Source organism: Lissotriton helveticus, chromosome 8 (genome assembly GCF_964261635.1).
Source record: "Lissotriton helveticus chromosome 8, aLisHel1.1, whole genome shotgun sequence".
Taxonomy (NCBI): domain Eukaryota; kingdom Metazoa; phylum Chordata; class Amphibia; order Caudata; family Salamandridae; genus Lissotriton; species Lissotriton helveticus.
In genome coordinates this window covers 1,704,341,805-1,704,366,041 of record NC_136069.1, presented here as the reverse complement: position 1 = coordinate 1,704,366,041, position 24,237 = coordinate 1,704,341,805, and the positions used below count along the sequence as shown (strand labels likewise).

The 24,237-nt window shown below is 44.3% G+C and overlaps 1 protein-coding gene across 1 annotated transcript in view; it reads left to right on the top strand.

Annotated features, from left to right (window-relative positions):
* Nucleotides 1-1,446: 1,446 nt before the first annotated feature.
* LOC144772154 (pepsin A-like) overlaps nt 1,447-24,237 on the top strand; it is a 63,513-nt gene continuing 40,722 nt past the window's right edge. Inside the window, exons 1-3 of the mRNA XM_078656302.1 lie at nt 1,447-1,540; nt 4,850-5,006; nt 13,426-13,543. Of these exons, the coding sequence (XP_078512428.1) occupies nt 1,488-1,540; nt 4,850-5,006; nt 13,426-13,543 (328 nt within the window). The 5' untranslated portion in view covers nt 1,447-1,487. The remainder of the gene's footprint in view (nt 1,541-4,849; nt 5,007-13,425; nt 13,544-24,237) is intronic.

The following is a 24,237-nucleotide window of genomic DNA, read 5'->3' as shown; positions in this document are numbered from 1 at the left end:
TGCACTTACTACTTTGGGGATTCACAGAGTGAACTTACTACTTTCGGGATTCCCAGAATTAACTTACTACTTTCGGTATTCACAGAATAGATTTAAGACTACTAACTTTACGTCTGCACTCGGGCTGGAAATTCTGGGCCGGATGCGGAGCTTCTGGGCCGGAGGCGGAGCTTGCGGCTTGGAGGCGGAGCTTCCGTCTCGGAGGTGGGGGATGTAGCCATGGCTGAAATCTTCACCTCTGGGCCGTAAGCTCCGCCTCCAGGCCGCAAGTTTCGCCCCCAAGCCAGAAGCTCTGCCTCCGGTCCGGAATTTCCGGCCCGAGTGCGGACGTAAAGTTAGTAGTCTTAAATCTATTCTGTGAATACCGAAAGTAGTAAGTTCATTCTGTGAATCCAGAAAGTAGTAAGTTCACTCTGTGAATCCCCAAAGTAGTAAGTGCATTCTGTGAATAGCAAATAGTAGTACGTTTAGGATTTAGTCTTAATTTCATTCTGTGAATCGGGCCCTCTGTGTTCTTGTGCTATTTTGGATGAATTGTTTTGTTTAATTTCGTTAATTAATGTTTATGCTTTATATTACATTATTTGTTGATAGTATTTTTTGTTTGCTAATTATTTGATCATTTGAAAGGTATTTAAATTACTTTTTATATGTATTTAGAGGCTATTTTATTGTTATGACATTTAAATATTGTAGCTAGAAGATTTATTGATTTATGTACTCTTTAATTTATGTGTTGTTTCAATTAACATAGTTATTACAATATTTTGTAATATTGTCTTTATTTTGTGCGCTATTAATGTAGACGTTGTTGCGTGTTTTGATACTTTTGATGTTTTGAATATTCATGTATAGGTAAGAATATTTTTGTTAAGGATATTCGTGGTTTCGATATTAGTAGAAATTGATATTTTTAGCTGCAACATTTTAGTCATCTATATATGTGTTGTTGGTAATTAAGTATAGGATGGCAATATTTGTGTAAATTGTATATTTTTTCAGATATTGTTGTGAATCAATATTGTTTTCAACCATTTTGTCATTGATCCCAAATTTGTCACCTACCTCATTGTAAGTCTCTCAGTAGTTTCTTATCCCAATGTTCAAGGTGCCTTAGTTCTGACAATGTGATATAATATACACATGTTCCATTGGAAATGTGCATTTATGGACTAATAGATTAGCCTGCTTCTAAAAGTAGGTTCACGTGCTTCCTAAACTTTATCTGACCCATGCTTTGACAAAAGTGTGCTTGCATCACTAACATTACTTAAAGTTACAGAGATTAGAAGTGTTGAAAATGGTCTCTTATCTTGGCTTTTGAGAAGATTTTTATCTCACATCTCACTCAAACCTTCTTATCAGGCTGTGAAGGTTGTGTGAGGGGCACCCACAGCAGTATATTAGGGACCCTCTTGACTTTGCTCTTCACAGCTGAAAGCCTGAGTCTTAGGTTCATTCTGATACTTTGGACAGAAGTGAGAGCCATGAAGTTGCTGCTGCTCCTGGGGCTGGTGGCCCTCTCTGAGTGTGTAGTCAGGTGAGTAGTTACCAAAAAGCTTATTTTTGCAGAGTATTCTGCGGGAGAAAGATTGAGGTATTCATTCCCAAAGCACAGACTGAAAACTGTGTCACAGAGACTGAAGGACTGACATAGGGGGGGTCTCAGAAGTTGTTCAACTAAGGGCACATTAAAAGGGAGTTTGGCCATGGCTGTGCTGTGACATTTCTGTATTGCTGATCAGATATCCATGACATATGTAGGGTGTAAATACTTATGTTGCATATATGACATATTTTCAGTATATCAATTCATAACATACTTTTTTTGCTACTTCTAAGCAGATTCAGTAGCAAATGCTACTATTTCATTTTAATTGTTGTCATATGATGATTGATCATACTTGGAAGAACATGTGGCATAGTTGGTCCTTTGCATTCAACACATTAGAGCTCAGATTTACTAAAAATCATGCAACTTGGCACAGCAAGTAAAGTTCCTGGACTGCGTTACGCGAACAGGAAACAGCAGAGCTCTTCCATATCTACCAAGATGTGGTGCTGCTCTGCTCTGCACTTTTAGCTGCAGATACAGACACCCTTGCACCACAGTGCAAAGTTGCATGTGTTGTGGTGAGCATTGATTTTGCACAGGAAGGGGTCCCTTCCAGCACAAATGAAAAGTGGAAAAAAAAGATAAATGAAAACATTTCTCCTTGTTACACCTGCATCGGGGAGCACAGGATATTGGCACACACCTCTGTCTGCAATGTTTTTTTACATGAGGATGTGTCAGCACCCATAGTTGGTTGCATGGCAACACTCATGCACCCCCCATGGAATGCCACCTTGACCCAAACTACTTCAAGGAAGTGAAAGGCTCAGCTTTGCGTTACTTTTGATTATCATCCAAAGCAAATCACAATGTGTGTGGAATTGTAAATCCCACACTACACTTTGTGGCAGGTTTGCTTTTTAAAAAATAGCACAAACTAGAACCAGTGCAGTGATACACAGAGTTGGTTGGTTTACAAAAACACTTGATACCCAGAGCCCGACAGCGGAGATAGAGTGTATGGTGATATTTCTTGTGTACTTACCAGGCAGCAATTCATATTGTAGAATATAATTAATGAAAAATGTATATGAATGAAAACTTTGCATTTCTGAAACGTGCCCTAACTAGTGAGTTTTGGGAATAGTGATTATTTGTACAGCTCTGGATTTGGGGTTACCCATATTATCATTATTCTAAATCTGGGCAGAGATGTCGGCCACATGCATGTGTCCCACTGGGTCATCTTGCCAGACCATGATTTATCTGGGAAACATCCTTTACAATGCAACTTTTACCACGCAGTGCCTTTACGACGCAACTATTACAACGCATGTCATTACAAAGCATAGCGCTGGGGGGCGCTCTAGGATAGGGAATAGATTTAATTTACTATCCAACACCTTCCCTACTATCCACGGGGACTGGAGTTGGAATAGTAAATTAAACTATTCACTATCCAGCACCCTTAAGCGCTATGTGTTGTAAAGGCATGCGTTGTAAAAACTGCGTTGTTAAAGGCATGCATTGTAAAAGCATGCGTTGTAATATCATACATCCGATTTATCAGGCACAGAGAGCACCCATTGTGAAATGTGGTGCAGTCCTGCATATGTAGGACCCATGCTTCCCAAACATAGAGCAATTAGATCCTGTTTACTTTATATTTACACCCTTGTGGAGGTCACAGTGCTGTCAGCTTGGTATCAGCTGTCCCAGCAGGTGGTTTATCAACAATCCAGACCTAGTGTGACTTAAAAGAGGTCTGCTTTGATGGCCACCATTGCTGCAAGGCTTGTCTTGCTGACCCTTAAGGAGAACCTTCCCTAGGACTCATATCCCATTAAACACTGGACCGGTGAGTGTAGTGGGAGCTCCAGATCACCCTCTGAAGCAATGAGTGGCTGTTTTCATTACTGAGGCCACTTCCTCCTTCAAGGACATGATGGTCACATATTTAGGGACAGGTCTTCATCTCATGGTTCACATAGTCAGAGGAGGCAGCATCCTCGGCTCCGAGCAGGCACCTCTCCACTGCTGAACGCTCATGGTTGTGAGGGTGAGGGGCGTGGACCTGGCCATGCTAAAGGCTTGGATCATCAATAAATCAATCAATCCGCATTTGTAGAGTGCAGCAAATCACCCGTGAGGGTCGTCAGGCACTCCTATGCTAGCTGCTTCGAGGTGATCTGTTCATTCGAACAGCCATGTCTTGAGTCCTTTCCTGAATTGCTGGAGCGTTGGGGAGGTGCAGGGGAAGGTTGTTCCAGAGATTTGCCACCAGGTGTGAGAAGGAGCGTTCTCTGCTGTTGGCTCGATGAATCTGGGGAAGAAGCGTCCTCCATTGTTGGCTCGTGGATCCGGGGAGTGTCCATGAGGAAGAGGGAGGCGGACTGTAGGTGTCTGTTTTTGTACTGTGGTCCCACGTTGTGCACGGCCTCGTGTGCGTGGATCAGCATCTTGAACCTACACACATCTATATACTTGCTGATGCCCACGAACATACTGTTCCAACTATGGAAACACTTGTGAATTTAAAACTAATAAAGACAGAGAGAGGGTGTGTAGGGAGCACCCCCATATTTCATGTGATGTGGGGGCAGACAGCATCACAAGGGGAAACATTCCGGCTCTTCAGAAACCTTGCACCTGTATGAAGGCATAAACTACATGACTTTACAGGGGCCAGGAGGAGAGTTCCTTGAACCCGAGTCTGACTGACAGTCCCAGGGGTACTCAGAGGATGTTTAAAAATCACCAACCCCCTAAAGTCTATTCTGGATAAAGGAAGAGAGCTACATGAGTAGACTGGAATGCTTCAGCAGTACTTTGAAACAAAGGAACTGATTTACAAAGAAGACACTGTTGAAATACTTTGTGTGGCCCATCGCCCCTGTACCCTGCACTGCTGATCTGAGCTGAGGCAAGGGTTTTGTGTGGCCTCTCGGTCCCTGTACCCCTGTACCCCTGCACTGCTGATCCAAGCTGAGGAAGCTGCTTTGTGTGGCCCATACACTGCATCAAAATATCTATGAATATTTGTCAATGACATGGATGTTTCCACCTCGTGGTTCAAAGTGATACCATCATGAACCCTCACCTCACTCCTGACACCTATCTAATGTCACTTGAAACCCTTGATGGAAAACAACCCTGTTATTAACAGAGATCCTTGCACCTATATATGCCCATCACTTCATAAATACAATCCTGTCCTTCCTCAGGTTGAAGCTCAATGCCTGTTCTGCTCCTGCCCTCTCTGTCTTCCTCTTACTGTGTCTTCCTTCCCCACAGGATCCCTCTGACCAAAGGGAAATCTCTCCGGGATCATCTGAGGGAAGAGGGCAAGCTGAGCGATTACTTGAAGACGTACGAAGAAGAAGTGGCCAGTAAATTCTCACAGACCGAGGACGCTGTGGTCACCTATGAGTCAATGAGGAATTACTTGGATGTGAGTAAAAGAGCCCTTTTCAGCCACAAAAACCCTTCATTATGAGAACTGTCTGCAACATGCCATGATTGCATGCATGTTTTTTTTTCTTGTGGACCCTATGAGCTATAGTGTCTGCCCATGGACAATCAAAGGCCCAGAGGGGCCTAAGAACTTTGGGGAAGAGATGATGGGTAGAGGTGATTTACTTGTGTGCCCATTGTACCCTTGTATTTATAGGAGGCTGTAAAGATAATCACAAGGACTAGGTGGGTGTGTGGTGGGTCTGTGTTTGGTGGGGGTGAGTGTGTTGTGGGTGTGTGTGTGTGTGGTTGTTAATTGGGTATGTGGTGAGTGTGTGGTGGGTGGGTGTGTGTGTGGTGGGGTGTGTTTGTGTGTGATGGGTGTGTGGTGGATGTGTGGTGGGGTGTGGTGGGAGTGTAGTGCGGGTGTGTCTGTGTGTGGTGGGTTGGTGTGGTGGGTGTGTGGGGAGTACGTGGTGGGTGTGTGGTGGGTGGTCAATGAAGGTGCAGACTACACTTCTAACACATCTGCATGAAAAGTGACATAACCTCCATGTCTGGCTGTTCAGTTATGTTATAAAGAGAGAGAGGAACCCCTTGAATTTATCAAGGGAAATGGGGTATTGGACCCGAAAGAATAAACTACTTCCCTTGAGACATATACTACAACAAGCTAAGATATAGCTATAAAACAACCAATGATAGAATCACGAACTCATACAATTCTACACTTAAGATACACATACATTTATTGGAATGACAGAAATAAAAACAATTTACATTTGTACATCATACATTTCATAAAAAACAATTAAAATTTAGACTAATGAAACAATTTCTTGTGACCTGCACAATATGACGGACAGACAAAAGTTTGTTGCAAAACATAAAAATTGTGAAATACAAAGTGTACATTCAATACTGTAATTTCATCACTCCCTAGTCTTATAAACTCAAATTTGTATATCAACATGGGAGGAGGGGGTTTGAATTGTACTGAGATTGGGCGTCCAGAAATTGTTTTATTAGTCTAAATTTTAATTGTTTTTTATGAAATGTATGATGTACAAATGTAAATTGTTTTTATTTCTGTCATTCCAATAAATGTATGTGTATCCTAAGTGTAGAATTGTATGAGTTCGTGATTCTATCATTGGTTGTTTTATAGCTATATCTTAGCTTGTTGTAGTATATGTCTCAAGGGAAGTAGTTTATTCTTTCTGGCTGTTCAGTTATCCATTGGAACACTTTTGGATCATAAGACTAGGGGGCATATTACCAACAACTAGCGATAATTATAGCTATGTTGATTTAGCGGGGATATTTTTATCGCCGAGCTGCGGCGATTTTTATCGCTTAGGAACCTTGCTATTATCAAGGTTTATCTCCTAAGCGATAAAAATCGGCTGCAATGCATGAATATCGCTGAAAAGTCAGCGATATTCTGCATTACCGAGCTAATGCTCTTAGCCATGTTATCCACCTCCCATTGGATAACATGGCTAAGAACTGCTCTGGGCAGGCGTTAGCTTTTGGAGATATTCGCGCTTAGCGCGAATATCTCCAAAAGTTGGTAGTAGGAGATAGCGATGTTAGGGACTGTTTCCAGTCGCTAACATCTTGGCACGCCCACTTTGCATGTCATTAGTGATAAATATCGCTGACATGCAAAGTGGGCCCCAAGATGATTGCCATCTCCTACTACCTGTCGCTAACTGGTGTTAGCGACAGCTAGGTAATAGGGAGATAATGATATCTCCGCTTTCTTGGCTTCTAAAGCCAAAAAAGCGGAGATAAACCCCCTTGATAATATGCCCCCATGTACTTTTATGAATGTAGGGTACCTCTCTGGTATTTTAGCTGATAGGCTTAGAGCACAGAGGTTGAAAAGAGAGGTGATGCAAAAAAAGATGTAAAAAAAGAGATGGGTAGCATTGTTCACATACCCTCCTCCTTTTTACTTATCGTGTCTGACATTGAAACCAAACTGTGGAATCGGCTCTAAGGAAGAGCGTGTGCATGGTATGTTATTCTCTCAAAGAGCATACAATGCTGCCATAGGCGGACCGTGGTGTCGCCAGGCTTCAGTACACTCTATACACAGATGCAGGGGCTCATTTATTGGAAAGTCAACCAGTGAAGTGCAACAAATGACCTTTCTACACTGCCTGACAGTAGAAGGGCAGGTATATTCTGTATTTAAGGCAATGCTGCACATTCCTGTCCTTTCCCTTCCGCTTGCACCCTTTTGGCAGTCTAGTGCCAAAGCAGGCACCCATGCACCATAGTGCCATGGTGCCTGCATTGCATGCAGGATTGTTTCTGGGCAGAAAGGGTCAGTTTGCGGCCTAAAAACAATCCTTCGAGGCAAATTCACATTTCTATGTGTGCTGCAAAATGCAGCACAAATAGAAAGAGGAAGAAACTGGGAGAAACAGAGATATATTTCCTTGTTATTGCTCCCCTGGAAAGATGTGAGAGTTTTGCACATCCCCATGTTTACAAGTTCTTGTAAATCTAGAAATTTGTTAAAATCCTTGGGAAATGTGTGGGAGCACACGCAACACCCATGGAACGCCTCCTGTAGGCAGAGTAATTCAATGCAGTGATTTACGTTTGTTGCATTACTCCAGATTTTTGCAGCCACTCATAGCCACACTAAGTGGCTTTGCATGCCTTCAAAAATCTGTCTTAAATTTTGCATCGCTCTTGCACCACATTACATGGTGCAAGAGCGATGCAAACAGGTTCATAAATAGGCCCGTGTATTCATTTTATTTGCTGTTTTTGTAAAGAGCAACTGCCGGGCCTTAATTTGAATGCATACATTGCATTTATGTCCTTCCTTCATGTTGTCTCTTCTCCGTTTTCAGCAGCCGCCTCTAACAAAATGTAGTGGGCGGTGGGTGGAGCGCGGGAGGTAGGGCAGAGGGGGAATTACGAGTCAATAATAAATGTTTTTAAGTATCTTACTTAAGCTCCTGCTGTCCTCTTCCTGGGTCCCAGCAGCCCCTGGGGCAGACTCCCAGCCAATCCCTGTGCTGCACAGCAGTGCAGGGATTGGTCCGAGTGGGCTGAAAAGACACCCTGCTCACACCAGGGAGTATGTGGGAGTTTCTCCAGCCCGGTTGCAGAATGCAGCCAGGCTGGAGAAACCTAAGTGTGCATGTGTGTTTTGGTTGGCCTGAGACGGCCAGCCAAACAAACATGAGCACTACCGGAGTGAACAAGCCCTCCTCCTCCACCCTCCCATGCCCCTCCCCTCCATGCACATGCTGGTGAACCAAAAATAAAACCATGCTAGAGCATTGTTTTATGTTTCGTTTGCTGGCTCTGCGCCAGGCAGTGGGGCGAAGCTCCAAGGCCAATTGCAGAGGAGCCGCCACTGCTCTTCTCTGCAGTAACCCTCCCTAATGATCCTTAGAGCATCTGTATCAAATCTAATTCTCTTTGTGATGGGGCTATTACTTAAAGATGTATTAAAACATCATTTAAGCCTGAGTGATAACATCACCTCTAGTCATAGTTCAGACTCAGATCTGTGGACATGCCGGCCTGCAGACGAAACTTACCTCAATAGTACATCTTGCAATATTAAGTTTCGGTTTAGAGCGAGGACACTAAACGTTCCAAGGAAAAGGGCAATCTATGCCTTCGGGACCTGAGTAAACCCCCAGTCATTGGTCACTCTCAGGGGGGGCAGGCGGGTACAGAGGGCCTCCACCAGAGAAATAAGAAGCATTTTGATGCACTCATACCTGTTTCCGCTGACCTCACACCTGCAGATTGTCCGCCGCGGAATATGAGGCACAGGGACATCCGCTGGAAATGCACTATCTGCCAGAATTATATGAATGGTGATGGGGATGTTTTGAGCCTCAGAATGTGGAGACTTTACTTAAACCCTTCCCTGCTGATGACGAGGGCACACACTTCTCGTGTGCTGATGACGAGCTCAGCTCGTCATCACACCCACCCCTGGAAATCCCTCTGGTGCGGGCACCAGAGGGATTCCCTCTTCTCCCCCAGAGCCTCGGGAGCTGGGGAAGAGCTTCCACAGCTCCCGAGCCCCCCCCCCCCCGTGGTTTCCCTGAAATGACGATCAGCGTGAACGTCACGCTGACATCATTTCAGTGAAACCGAAACTAAAATGAGCCAGGAGGCTAATTTCAGTTTCCCTTTCTTCGTGCTCAGGGGGCTATCTCAGCCCCTGAGCACATAGAAAGACAGGAGAGGGGTCATTGGAAAGGGGAGAATCTCCCCTTTCCAATTGTACCCTTTCCCAGTGGATCCCTGCTTGGGGATCGCCACAGGAGGGCGATCCCAAGCACGGATCCGCTCACTAGACCCCAGGGAGGGGGGAGCGGCCCCTTGGGCAAGGACCTTTACTCCCCCAATTCTATTTGGCAATGTTTTGTCTTTTTGCCCCCCCTGGGGGGCAGAAAGCCCACTAGACACCAGGGATTTTACAATAAAATTAAAATAAGGATGGGGGCTGCCCAAAACGGGCATGCCCATGCCCCACCCCCCCACAATTGTTACAGTCTTTCTGCCCCCCCCCAGGGGCCAGATGGGGTATTGGCCCCTAATCTGTCCCTTTGGGGGGCGGAAAGCCCACTAGACACCAGGGTTTTCTTAAATAGGAAACGTAAGGGTGGGGGCTGCCCAAAATGTGCATGCCCACCCACTGAATCATTACAGTCTTTCTTGCCACCAGGGGGCAGATGGGGCATTGGCCCCTAATCTGCCCCTTTGGGGGGGGCAGAAAGCCCACTAAAAACCAGGGTTTTGTTTTTTTACTTTTTTAGGGTGGGGGCTGCCCGAAACGGGCACACAAATGCCAAACACCCACCCGCCACCATTACAGCCTTTCTGCCCCCCCCGGATAGTAGATGGGGGCAGTAGCCTCCAATCTGCCACCCCCGGGGGGGCAAAAAGCTCACTAGACACTCGGATTTCTAATTAATATTCGCCCAAAAAACTCCCTGGCATCTAGTGGACTTTCTGACCCCCCTGGGGAGCAGATTGGGGCATTACCCCCCAATCTGCCCAGCCGGGGGTGGCAATAAGCCCACTAGATGCCAGGGATTAATTTTGGGCAAATTTGAAATAGGGTGGGGCTGTCCAAAACGGGCATACCCAGGCCCCCCCACCCCCGCAACAATTACAGCCTTCCTGCCCCCCTGGGGGGCAGATGGGGCAGTAGCTCCCAATCTACCCCCACCCCAGGGAGGGCAAAAAGCCCAGTAGACACTAGGAAGCAGAACAGGCTAAAAATTTATTTTAAAAAAATTGTAGCGTTTGGTATTTACAAAAAAGCACCGAGAATTGTACTGTTTTGGGGTCATCCTAGTCACAGGCCTTTGGCCCACCCACACAAGTGAGGTATCATTTTACTCAGGAGAACAAGGGGAACGTTGGGTGGTAGGACATTTGATCCGGCACGGAGATCCCACGCAAAAATGTATGGAAAAGTGGGTTTTTTACCTAATTTTAAGGTTTGCACGGAATTCTGGGTAGGAAAACATTGGGGGACCCACGCATGCTATACCTCGCTGGACTCCCCCGGGTGTCTAGTTTTCAGAATTGTTTGAGTTTGGTAGTTTCACAAGATGGGCGCCGAGCCCGGGGCAAAAAACGCAGGTGACCCCCACAAAATAAGGTAGTTTTGCTGTAGGTCATTTTTAAGTCTCCACCGTATGATTTGGGCCTTTTCCAGTTGTAGCCACTATGCCTACCCACGCAAGTGAGGTACCATTTTTATTGGGACACCTGGGGGAACGCTGGGTGGGAGTATATTTGACGATCCACGCAGATTCCACAACTTTACCACACAGAAATGTGAGAAAAAAAGCAATTTTATTTGCCAAATTTAAGGTTTGCAGTGGATTCTGGGTAGGAGGATGATGAGGGACCCACGCAAGCCATACCTCGCTGGACTCCTCTGGGTGTGTCTAGTTTCCAGAAATGTATGGGTTAGGTAGGTTTCCCTACATGGCCGCCGAGCCCCGGGCCAAAAACTCATGGGAACCCCCTTGCAAAACCAGGTTGGTTTGTGAAAGGTAATTTTGATGTCGCCTGTTGCGGGTCCTTGAGCCACCCACGCAAGTGAGGTACCTTTTTTCTCAGAAGACTTTGGGGAACGCGGGGTGAGAGGAAATTTGTTTAAGCCACGCAGATTCCAGAACTTTCCACCACAGAAATGTGCGGAACATGCGTTTTTTTGGTAAATGTTTTAGGTTTGCAAGGGATTCTGGGTAACCGAACCTGGTGGGAGGCAGTCGAGTCACCCCACCCTGAATTCCCCTGGGTGTCTAGTTTTTAAAAATGTATAAGTTTGCTAGGTTCCCGTAGGTGCCAGCAGAGTTAGGTTTCAAAAACGACAGGTAGGCCCTTTGCCAAAAAAGGCCCATTTTTCACTGCGAAATTGAGTTGCAACCACGTTGTGTTTTGCTCTTTTTCTTGGCGCAGGGACTAGGCATACCCACGCAAGTGAGGTACCATTTTTCTCAGAAGACTTTGGGGAACGCGGGGTGGGAGGACATTTGTTGATCCACGCAGATTCCAGAACTTTCCACCACAGAAATGTGAGGAAAATGCGTTTCTTTTGTCAATATTTTAGCTTTGCAAGGGATTCTGGGTGACAGAACCTGTTGTGAGGCAGTCGAGTCACCCCATCCTGAAATTCCCTGGGTGTCTAGTTTTCAAAAATGTATAGGTTTGCTAGGTTTCCTTAGGTGCCGGCAGAGCTAGAGTTAAAAAACGACAGGTAGGTACTTTGCCAAAAAAGGCCCATTTTTCATTGCGAAATTGAGGTGCGACCACATTGTGTTTTGTGCGGTTTCCTAACGCAGGCACTAGGCAGACCCACACAAGTGAGGTACCATTTTTCTCAGAAGACATTGGGGAACGCCGGGTGGGTGGAAATGTGTTGATCCACGTAGATTTCAGAACTTTCCACCACAGAAATGTGAGGAAAATGCGTTTTATTTGTCAATTGCCTAGATTTGCAAGGGATTCTGGGTAATAGAACCTGGTGGGAGGCAGTCAAGTCACCCATCCTGAATTTCTCTGGGTGTCTAGCTTTCAAAAATGTATAGGTTTGCTAGGTTTCCCTAGGTGCCGGTAGAGCTAGGGTGCAAAAACTACAGGTAGGCACTTTGCCAAAAAAGGGTACATTTTTAACTCAAAATTGAGGTATGACCACGTTGCATTTTGCCCCGTTTCCTGTCGCAGGCACAAGGCCGACCCACACAAGTGAGGTGCCGTTTTTATCGGGGGTCTTAGGGTAATTCAGATTTGTAATTCAACTGTTATTACCTATTGAGTTTTTATGGATTTTTCCCTTCAAAATGAAAGACATTGTGTAAAAAAAAAATCATTTTGAAAAATGACCAATAATTCTCATGCTAGTATGAGTATTCCCAATTTTAAAAATGTGGAAATATATACTGTTTCTAAACTCTATAATTGGTACCCAATTCATAAATACATAGGTGTCTTTCATACCAATTTTTCCATGTATACATTTTCCCAGAATATTTGCTCTATACCCGGTACATAATAAAATACCATTGCTAGTTGCTGCTCAGTTTTTGGCTCTGGGTTGGTCGGGATCTTAGCGAAACTACAAGTCCTGTATATCCCCATATCCAGGAAGGTCTAACGGATGTAACGGTATATTTTTTTTAAAGAGTACACAACATTACAAAAAGTTACAGGTGAAAACGTTAAGACAAAAGGCTGTTTTTTTCAACTAATTTTCAATTTTTCCAATATTTAACTGTTAGTTTCTATAAAGAAACCTTCATGGATTTAGACAAATGACCCCTTTGTGAATTCAGAATTTTGTCTAATTTTCTAAAATGTATAGCTTTCCAGGATCCATTATTGCTTTCGAACTCATTCCTACCATTAACTGGAAGGAGGTTGAAAGCACTTAAAATAGCAAAAATAGGCTAAGTCCCAGAAAAATGCCAAAACTGTGTGAAAAATGTTGGTACTCTGACAAAAGACAGAGGCTTTCATTTGCAGCCCGTTTTCCACATTTTTCTGAAAAAAACTAAAATTTTACTGTATTTTGCCTAATTTCTGGGACCCCTCCAAGGGAATCCACAAACCCTGGGCACCTTTAGAATCCACATGATGTTGGAAGAAAAGGACGCAGATCTGGCGTGGATACCTTACGTGGTCAAAAAGTTACAGGGGCCTAAGCGCGCACTACCCCAAATCGCCAAAAAAAGGCTTAGCACAGGAGGGGAAAAGGCCTAGCAGCGAAGGGGTTAAGGAGCGAGGAAATCTCATTTGTGTATATTAAAAACTTTTACAACTAAGTGTGCATTGCGGGTGTGAGAGAAGAATATGAAGGTGTCACAGTTGTGCAAATTGTAATTTCTTTTCCCTTCATTCTCCTTCAGGTGGTCTATTATGGCACAATCGCCATTGGGACCCCTCCTCAGGTCTTTAGGGTGATGTTTGACACGGGCTCCTCCAATCTCTGGGTACCGTCCATCCACTGCAACAGTCCTGCCTGCAGTAAGTATGTGTATGAGCATGGAACAGTCAAGGGTCATACCTTCAATCCCTCATTTTATGTCACTCTTTATCAATGCAACTTCTTGAACTGCAGACACAACCACACATGCACACCAGCACATGCCCACACATACACACAATCACACACACAGCCACACACACACTCACACATGGACACACACATGCACACACAAGTGCAAACACACAGAAGCACACACATACACACACCAACACATGCACACACACCCCCACATATGCATGCACACATACACACACAAGTTCACACACACATGCACACCCATGCATACACGCACACACCCACACATGCATACACACACAAACACAGACACATGAACATATATTTCATGCAACAGAATTAAAAACAAGTTAAGCTGTGGTGCGTGCTTTCTTCTGCCTGGCAGCTGGCCCAAAAATGAAACATACACACATGAATGCATGCATGCACACATGCATACACAGAAACACACATATACATTATATGTAACAAAATGAAAACCAATTTAAGCTTTATTGTGTGCTTTCTTCTACCCAGCATCAGGCTTAACAATACGATGCAACACACATACACACACACGCACACATGCATGCATACACACACACACTCGCGCAGACATTCTATGCAACAGAATTAAAAACAATACATACTAGCAGATCAATGGGGAGGAAAAATACCATTTAGCAATTACACAAGAATTGTTGTTCAATAGGGGTCCACTAGAAGGTACGCGTGCATCAACAAGATTCACTTGAAGGCCTTGGAGCGAAGGGCGCTTACGGAGCCTGGTGGGGATGGAGCCAGGTCTGTTACCTTGAAGGGTGAATGCTCTACTAAGTTTTTCCAGTTGCATTAGCAATACTAGCTAGCTGATGTTTGATGTGTAATCACAAGAATGTTCTCACAAACAAAATATGGGGACAGAACTCATATTCAAACAATTTTCAAAGGGTCTAAGGGTCAGACTGGGATTCTGCCACAACCCAACCTGTATTTAGGACTGTACATTAATAACTTAGTAGTCACTTTAGAAGAAGCAGCATCCTCAGGAGTGCTACTAGAGACAGTATTGATTAGTACCTGCTCTACACAGATGGTCTTTCCCACTCACATAAAGCTCTTGAAAAGAGATGCCTATTACACAGAGCTGGAGCATAAAGTGCTGAAAATAAGTAAAACTACTACCAATCCAAAGCAATGGTCTTTAGTAAAATCCTAGGTAAAAGAACAAGCAAAACCAGTTTCTGCTTAAGGAGGACATCTGATCAATGAAACCTGGGGCCAGATTTATCAGGGTTGTGATCATAATCTTAGGCAGAACACAAAGGGGCATAAACAGAAAAGACAAATACATAACAACATTTTTGTAATTATCCGATACAGATACCGTTGTGATAAATGGAAACAATTGTATAGTGAAGAAGATTAAGAATTACGGAAAGAAAAATACTTTGAATTCTCAATCCCATTGGAGGCTAGACCATATCCTTATAAATTTAAGCCAAGACCTGGGGCCTCTAACTTTAGCTAATGCCATCTCCATTTCATAAATTTCCCTTAATAAGGCCCAAAATTCATTAATACTTGGACTCCTACTCTGGATCCAAGAACGAGCGATACATACACGAGCACAGGCTAATATAATAGAAGCCAAGGATTTATTAAAACAGCCTAGCTCTGAGAATATTCTCAACGCCAGCTCTTTGTCAGTGACCGGATTATCGTACTGCCCAGATGCGAGGACGAGGGTAATGCTAGACCAAAATTTTTTGGGACATGGAAAAAACATATGACGTAAGTCAGCGACAAATTCCTGACATTTCCGACAGTATGATTTAGTATTACTTAAATTAGTAGTCCATTTAGAAATTCACTCTGGAGTATAACAAAGCATAAATGTTAATCTAATTTGCTGAAGCTTCAAATTGACTGATGTTACTGCTGAATAAAATGTTTCTAAAGATTCATTCATCTCCTCCTCAGTTACATTGTAATTAAAGATCTGACTTAGTTTAGCTGCTATCTGTACACCATCATCAGTAACCCTCCCGATGAGTTTCTGATAGGTTTTGCCTATAAGTTCTCGTCTAGTAATGCCAAAGAATGCAGACAGAACCTCAGAGGGGCTAGGTAACTCTGTCAAACCTCGCCCCCGAATAAAATAATCCCTGGTCAGATGATTAAATACACAGAACCGAATCCACAAGTCAAGTGGTATGAAAGCCTGCTAGCACCAATTTCAGGTCCTTTGACTAAGCTCTGTATTCGCCCGGCAAATGCAGCCCAAAAATATAATTTAAAGTCTGGAAGTTTGAAACCACCCTGGGAAAGAACCAAATAGCTGTTCTTCAAAAGTTATAGCGGTCAAAGTGTTTACCGACATACTTGAAAAAGCAGCAATATCGTCCGCGTATGTGGTTAGTTTGAGATCCATCCCATTTAAAGTAACCGGGATTATATCAGCACTGGATAATAAATCCTTAATAAATGGCTCAATATAAATGGCGAATAGTAAAGGGGACAGCAGACAGCCCTTTGCACTACAAAACAAGCAGATGATTGGCCGTTTAGTTTGATTGCAGCTGTTGTGCTCCTATATAGCGTTCGTGCTGCCGAGATGAACCTTTGACCGAGACCTCTAAAAGACATTGTTGCCCAGAAAGCTCCCCAACTTACTCAGTCAAAGGCCTTCTCGGCATCCAGCATCAACATCCCCAACTGCTTGCCTAGTTGTCCTGAGACATTGAATGCCGCAATCAAAGTATTAATATGTGCAGCTGTGTCTCTTCCAGGAACAAAACCATGTTGCTGCTCTGAGATTAACCCGTTAGCCGCGGACCTTTTTTCGCGGCAGTGCGGCAGTTTGAAAGAGTGGGCGGGGCTGCGTCAGCCGTTGGACGTTCGCAGCACCAGCAAGTTAGTGCTCGTGGCGTCCAAAGGCCGACAGCAGCAGGGAAGGGGTTAATAAATGAATAATGGGGGGCAAAACTGTAGCAAGAATTTTAGAACAAAGTTTTGCATCGGCATTTAACAGTGCTATTGGCCGGTAAGAGCTCATATCATCTTCAGGCTTCCCCTTTTTAGGAAAAACAACAATATTCGTAACGTTCCTTGAAGGGGGAACTTGCTCACCTTGCATAACTGCATTACGTAGCTCGATGTAGGTTGGGGTTAATGTACTTTTGAAAACATTATAACATTCCAGCTGGATCTTATTCTCACTGACTGCCTTGCCAGTGGGCAAAGCTTTAATTGCTTCCTCGACCACCCTCACCCAACATCTTTTTGCAGAGGCTCGGATTGGAGAGAGTCCAAAACTGGCATTGCATCCTCTTTTATGTAAGCTGAAGCAATTTGTTGATCAAAGCAAGCAAAATCACTGAACAAGTCCGCATAAAATAGCCTAAATTGTTCTACATAATTCGTAGATCTAGTGTAATTCTAACCGTCCACCACTTTGATTGATTTGACACATAATTTAGCTCTATGATCTGCTATTTGATTAGCCAACAGGCGACCCACTCTTTCGCCGTATTCATACTGTTTAGTTCTAAATTTGAAGTATCTATTTGCAACATTATCCCTTTGCCTTCTCTTTATCTTGGCTCTGGCGTCAATAACCTGCTGATAGATCAGTTATTCAGTGACATCTTTTAAAGCAATAGCTGTAGCGTGTTGACGCTCCAGTTCTAAACAGCGCTTTTGTTCTTGCTCCAGCTGAAAGAAGTCCTGTCGATTTTGCTTATAATGTATTGCAACGTAGAGCCTCTTAGACAGGATTTTAGACAGTCCCTTACTATTGCAATAGGAGCCGTGCCCCTGATTATTATCAATGTACTGCTCAAGTGTGATTCTCATAAAATCAACATATTCCAATTTACTGAGGAGATGTCCAGGAAAGGTAAATTCCCTAATTGGTTCCTGAGCATTAGACTGCAACTTCACTGTTAACATGACTGGATTGTGATCAGATGTAATTTTGGGACATACCGTGACAAATGCATTTTTCCAAAATAGCCCTATTAGCAAATATGTCAATCTTTGAATAGTGCTTGTGTGGTGCGGGGTAAAAAGTATGACCTGGTATGTTTGGAAATAACCTCCTCCATGAATCTTCCAACTGATGTAGATGGAGCAGTTCTAGGACAGCCACCCTGGTTCTACACATTCTAACACGTGCAGTAGTGTTAGTAGTATCAATCTTTCAATCCAAAATACAATTAAAATCTCCCGTCACAATCTTTTCGCCAGGCCACTCGAGTAGCTCAGAACTTAAATGAAATATAACATCCCGGCAGTCAATATTCGGGCCAAATACCATACATATTGTAAACTTACGATCATAAATCATCATTTGCCAGACAACCATCTCCCGTTGGACTCAGCAAGTGATTGAAGAACAACAGCCCTGCATCTCCTGGACTTTAATAAAGCCACCTCTCGAATAGAAATACTTTGCGACGCACAGACAATAACGTCATATCCATTGTTTTAACAGAGCTTTATCCTTGTATGCAATATGCGTTTCCGCCAACCCTAACATATGGGGCTTAAATACATGCAGCTCTTTTTTTACTAGCCATCTCTTTCCAGCTTGATTAAGTCCTGCTACGTTCCAGCCCATGCATTTAATTTCCATACCCCAATTACATGCCCCTTTCCCCAGTGCTCTGCCGGTGTGAGATCCATTCAACTGTGGATTTTTAAATCCCCCTTCCCAAGACCCCTCCCACTTTCCCCTCCCACCCTACTCCTTCCCCATCCCTGTACCTACAAAAAGGAGTCGCCCCTTCCTTGCTGTCCCATGTTGACAGCATGCCGAAGACATCCTCTCAATCCCCCCACCACTGACCCCGTGACCACACCATACCCGACCCAGCACAGCCTATCAATATTATTATGGTGTGTCTTTTGACAAAAGAACCAATTAGAGTATCAATCAATCAATCAATCATTTGTAAAGCGCACTACATACCCGCGAGCGTCTCAAGGCGCTGGGGGTGGGTCGCTATTGATGGAACAGCCAGGTCTTGAGTATCCTCCTGAAGGTCAGCAGGTCTTGGGTCTGTCTTAGGCTAGGTGGGTGGGTGTTCAATGTCTTGGCGGCGAGGTGGGAGAAGGATCTCCCACCGGTGGTTGTTCTTCAGATGCGAGGGTCGGTGGCGAGTGAGAGGTCGGCGGAGCGTAGCTGGCGGTTGGGGATGTAGAAGGAGAGCCGTCTGTTGAGGTAGACTGGGCCGGTCTTGTGGAGTGCCTTGTGTGCAATGGTGAGGAGCTTGAAGGATATCTTCTTGTTGACGGGGAGCCAGTCCAGGTTTCTCAGGTGGGGGGTCATGTGGCCATGGCGTGGTACGTCGAGGATCAGTCATGCCAAGGTGTTTTGGATGCGTTGTAGTCTTTTGATGAGTATCATTTTAGAGTCTTGACTTTTGAGTCTTGAATCTGCAAAAAAAAATAGGAAAAAGGGGACCTCTCTTATAACACAATGATCACCAAATTAAGACTTGAAATCATTCCCTGCTGATAACTTGCCATCTTAACAAGGTTTGTTTAGTGTCCTGCTCATTAAAGAAGAAGTGTTGTCGACTGTCTTTTATAATCTTGAGACGAGCCGGTTCTAGCAGGAACACTTGTGAACACACCGTTTCGAGAGATCCATTAATTTGCAAAGCTTCCATCGTTTGTCCATTGTTACCTTACACAGGTCAGACTGTACAAAAATGGACATTGCATTTACCTTGACTGGAGACGATGGGCGCGCCGTAAAGTATATAGCTTGGCGTAGCAAAAAATTGCCCAGAGACACAAGAATAGGTCTAGCAAAGATTTAGCCTGACGATGGCAATCTGTGAGCCCGTTGAACTTGAGTCCATATCCCAGTCTGCAAGATCCGGAAAGACCCCTTGTAGAAGTGTAACCATAAAAGTCCATGGATCGTTGCCTTCATTGCCTTCTGGAATACCGAAAATCCGTAGGTTATGGCGCCTCTGCCGATTTTCAAGATCTTCGACCTTAGATTGCATTAGCATGATTTGGGAATCCTGTGTCTTCACCAGATTGAATGTATATGTGTTGGATTCTACCACGGTGGCTACTAGCTGCAGTAGATCTGTGGTAAATAAATAAATAATACCCTATTTTTGACTAGATTTATAACATAACAGGTAGCTCAATAAATAAGAGTCAAGATTCGAGGTAGTAGGAGTTTCTGCAGGTTTATTACAGCATAAGGACAGGATCAGGACAACCTGCATGGGAATAGGACAATAAGGCCCGGCAGCTGCCGGGGCTGGGTCTGGGATGAGCGCGCTAGCATTCAATAACAAAACACAGGCATATATACATAGCGCGAACACATAGCATTACATTGCAGTAGGCGTAGCAGTGGGTGGAGCAGTAGGCATGACGCGTAGCAGTCGCGAAAGATAACAGTAAAAAGAGGTGTAACTGGGAGTATACATAGACATGTGATGAAAAACGTAACAGAATATGTCATGAATGGGCGGAAACATAGGAGGGGGCTACCTAAGGAGCCGGGACCTCTAACCTAATGGTGCGCGAAAACTGGCAATGACGTGTTACTAGGAGAAGCTGGGGGCTACGAACTCTGTGTTAGGAGCAGAGACTAGAGTCTGGAGGGTCGGAGCGACATGTACCTAAACCCTATCTAGTATCTGATGTTTAGGGAACATGTTGATATGAACTAGAAGTCATGAGGGGAAAAGCTAACTTGATTCTAAGACTGGACCATGCATTATTCTACATGTAGTGCGTGATGAGGAATACTAAATGACCATTAAATACAGTATTTCTCTAACATGGGGACGAGAAGGCTAGACAATGACGGAAACTATTGATGCAGTTCAGTAGCTTAGGAATGCAGAGGAGGAGTACTGAACTGATAACTGGAACTATAACATACTTTTGGCAGACTCAGAGGCAGAGCCAAGCTGCACCGGGCACTGCGAGGCAGGAAGTAAGTGAAGGGTCGAGGATACAGGTGGGGGCTGTATCGCTCCTCAGCGAGGCTTTCAGGAAACAGAAGCTGAATCTGTGGTCCGGGCCCTTTCGAGGCCTGGAAACGAGGACTTTATTATGGAATAACGTGCACACTAAGAAACGTGGCAACATAACTTTACCTAGGCCTGATATTCGTAGTATTCACGAGGACTGGAAACTAACATACTAAAGGTGGACACAACTGGAATTGCGTCATTAATCGGACATGGGGAATAACATATGCATATTAGTCATGCACACATAACATATGATGGATGAGGCGTAGGGACACAGAACATGGCAAAATTTACTTTTCCACATTCCCTCCTTGTCACTACGTTTCCATCAGGAAACATCAATATTCATGATACCGTCTATCATTTCATACAGTACCATTTGCTCGTCTCGAATTGTCTTGGAACGGGATTTAGAACGGGGCTTGGGACTAGGAATACAAGAGGTAGCACACATGCTGCAAATCGCAGGGCCACATTGTATACAGAGGCAGCAGCTAAATATGATCGCTACTGCAATACCTAGAAAGGACAGGACTTTCCATCCCCAGGCGGAAATTATATTCCAGAACCAACCTGACCATGTCCAGGTGCCTGGATCTTGATGTAACAGATGGGCAATTTTATGGAGTCTGGTTATAGCTGAATAAACAGACGGCGCGTTATTTGGAATGAAAATGCAGCAACTAGATCCGATGACTCTACAGGCCCCGCCCCTATCGGCCAGTATGACGTCAAGGACGAGACGATTTTGCAAAACGACAAATCTCATAGCAGATTGTTCTTCGGTTAGGTTACCTAGAGCAGAGGCAGTCTCATTAACTACAGCTTCAAGGGTTCTTGTTAACCTACGGATCAGTTTACTATTCTGGACAGGTCCTACAAAGAAGAAGAAACCTTTATTGAAATCTGTATACTGTTCTAGAGTAGTTTCAGTATAATCGACAATTGGGGACTCCCTTCTATGTCTAATGTGTACTAGATGTGTGTTTCTGTGATAATCAGATGGGGCTAGGAAAACAGGTGGCAGTAGGAAGGCAATGTAACAGGTTCCCTCCCAATCGAGGGGCAGACGAACATATGCGGTTTGACCACAAACAAAATAAGAATGACGTGAAGCTTTGAAAACTGATTTCCCACTGTCACTATACTTGATAACAGTAGTACATTCACTATGTCCTACATGTACAGAACCATAATTACGGACACATAATTCGCCTTTGACTGGTAGTACTGAAATAGCAGGTAAGTCTGGAGTAGTATCAGACTGAACATTCAGGACCATGAAATTCGACGAATAATTACCTAAATTATATACTTCATTTTCTAGATCTAAACCTGTTCTGTGGGGGAGACCTTGCTTGTCTGGAAAACATGTACTGTTAAGAAAAGACATATCTGTTGAGGATGACGTTAACGTGGACCATGCTCCACACGAACCATTGTGTGAGAATGGATAAGGAAACAGTGGCAGAACTCCCTTCGGTGTCTGAAAAGGGGGGAGTCGACCACACACCCAACAATTAGTGGCATTGCTGGTCTGGTGTGAATAATGTAACATACGGATAAATGTGTTGTTGCGCATAGCGAGGCGGTAAGAATATTCGTGAGGAGGCAGATCACTAAACGTGTGCTCTACTGTAGCATTAGCAGACATATTTACATGAGGAACTAGTAAATACAGATAGAACGCATAGCTGGTGCAGGAAATCATTATGCTGAGAAATAATATGAAACTCAGAAAAACGATACATTTGATTGAACTTTGACTGACTCTCTCACTATGGGGGTCTATTTTATACATGTCAGAAACAATTTAACCGTTTCACCTAGGGGAGGACTTATACAATCAAACTGACTGACTTATTTTACTAGACCTTAATTTGAGCTTATACTCCTGTTGCGGAGTTTTCTCTAACAAGGGAGGGGTTGTAATAATGTCTTGTGCGGGACAGTCCTTTAAAACAATGTTCTGGCAATCTTTCGAATCCTGGAAATCCTTGGAAATGTTTCTGGAGACGGATTTCAATCCATTGAAAAGTTTTACATGAGAAAGATGGACCCACCCCTTCCTGCCTTCCAACTTGACGGCAGTTCGGGTGGTCAAGAGGACCTGACGTGGCTCCTTCCAACGTGGTTCCAGCGGACTTGATCTGTCGAAATTCCGGACCATCACAAGGGAGCCTGGAACGATCTCGTGCGGTGCCACCTCGGTATTGTCTGGAAAGGCGGCAGCAACCTGTGAACGACATGAGTTGAGGGCAGACATCAAGGAAGCTAGGTAATCTGTCAGCATATTACATGAAACATCGGTAATACTTCGGGGTCTAGGAGTACCCCACATGTTAGGGGGGCGGCCGAATACGACCTCATACGGGGACAGACCTGATCTGGAATGTGCGACCATGCGCATATAAAACAAAGCGACTGGCAGAGCTACTAGCCAGTCTACACCTTTGTCCTTACAGACTTTTGCAATGCGGATTTTCAGAGTCTGATTATGTCTCTCTACGAGACCGGCTGCTTCAGGATGGCGTACACAATGGAACTTCCACTGGTACCCTAACAAAAGGGAAACGTGCTTCATTAACTCTGAGGAGAATGGCTGACCGTTATCAGAATATACGACTCTAGGGAGTCCGTATCTAGGGAAAAATTCACGAACCAACTGCTTGGCAGTGGTCGCGGCTGTGTAATCTGGGACTGGATATGCTTCTGTCCACCTGGACAAAGCGCATACAACTACAAGGACATACTTGAAACCTCGACATCGCTCCATCTGAATATAATCCATCTGGAGGACCTCAAAAGGGTGGTCAGGGGGCTGGAAACCACCTTGTTCCACCGGGACACTTTTACCTGGATTAAACTGACAACATATCATACAGGTACGGACTTTCTGCTTGGCTGCAGCTCGTAAATGCTTGTTGAACCAAATGTTCTGGATACTGTCTAACATAGCTTTTTCTCCTAAATGTGCTGGACTATGTGCGGTATTGATAATGACTTGAACCATAGAATCGGGGAGAAACCATGTGGCTCTACCCTTCGTTAACCATCCTTGATCTGTCTGGACCCCTCCTTGTTCGGACCATTTCTTGATTTCATCGGGAGTAGCATGTAACTGAATATCTATGACATCTTGAGTAGGGTCCTTAACTGTCATGCATATAATCGGATCTGGAGTATGTGTCAGGTTAACTGGAATGGCTGGAGTCTGTGCTGTAAGCTTGGCTGTGCGGTCTGCTAGATCATTACCTTGAGAAATAATGTCTGTAACTTTCGTATGTGCTTTGCATTTCATGATAGCAATGGATGTCGGTAAATGTATGGCATCTAACAGGGCTTGAATAAGGAGACCATGCTGAATCTTGGTTCCATGAGAAGTCATGAAACCTCTCTCCTGCCAGAGCACTCCGAAGTCGTGTACAACTCCGAATGCGTAACGTGAATCTGTGTAAACATTAACTTTCAGGTTCTTGGCGTGTATACAGGCTTGTGTCAGAGCGACTAGCTCTGCTGCTTGAGCGGACAGGGTGTCAATACGGTGTGTCTCAATAACTTCAGTGTCAGTAGTCACTGCATACGCGGCGACTAGTTCTCCTGTACTAGTTCTCATACATGAACCATCTACATAAAGTGTCAGGTCGGGATCTGATAACGGA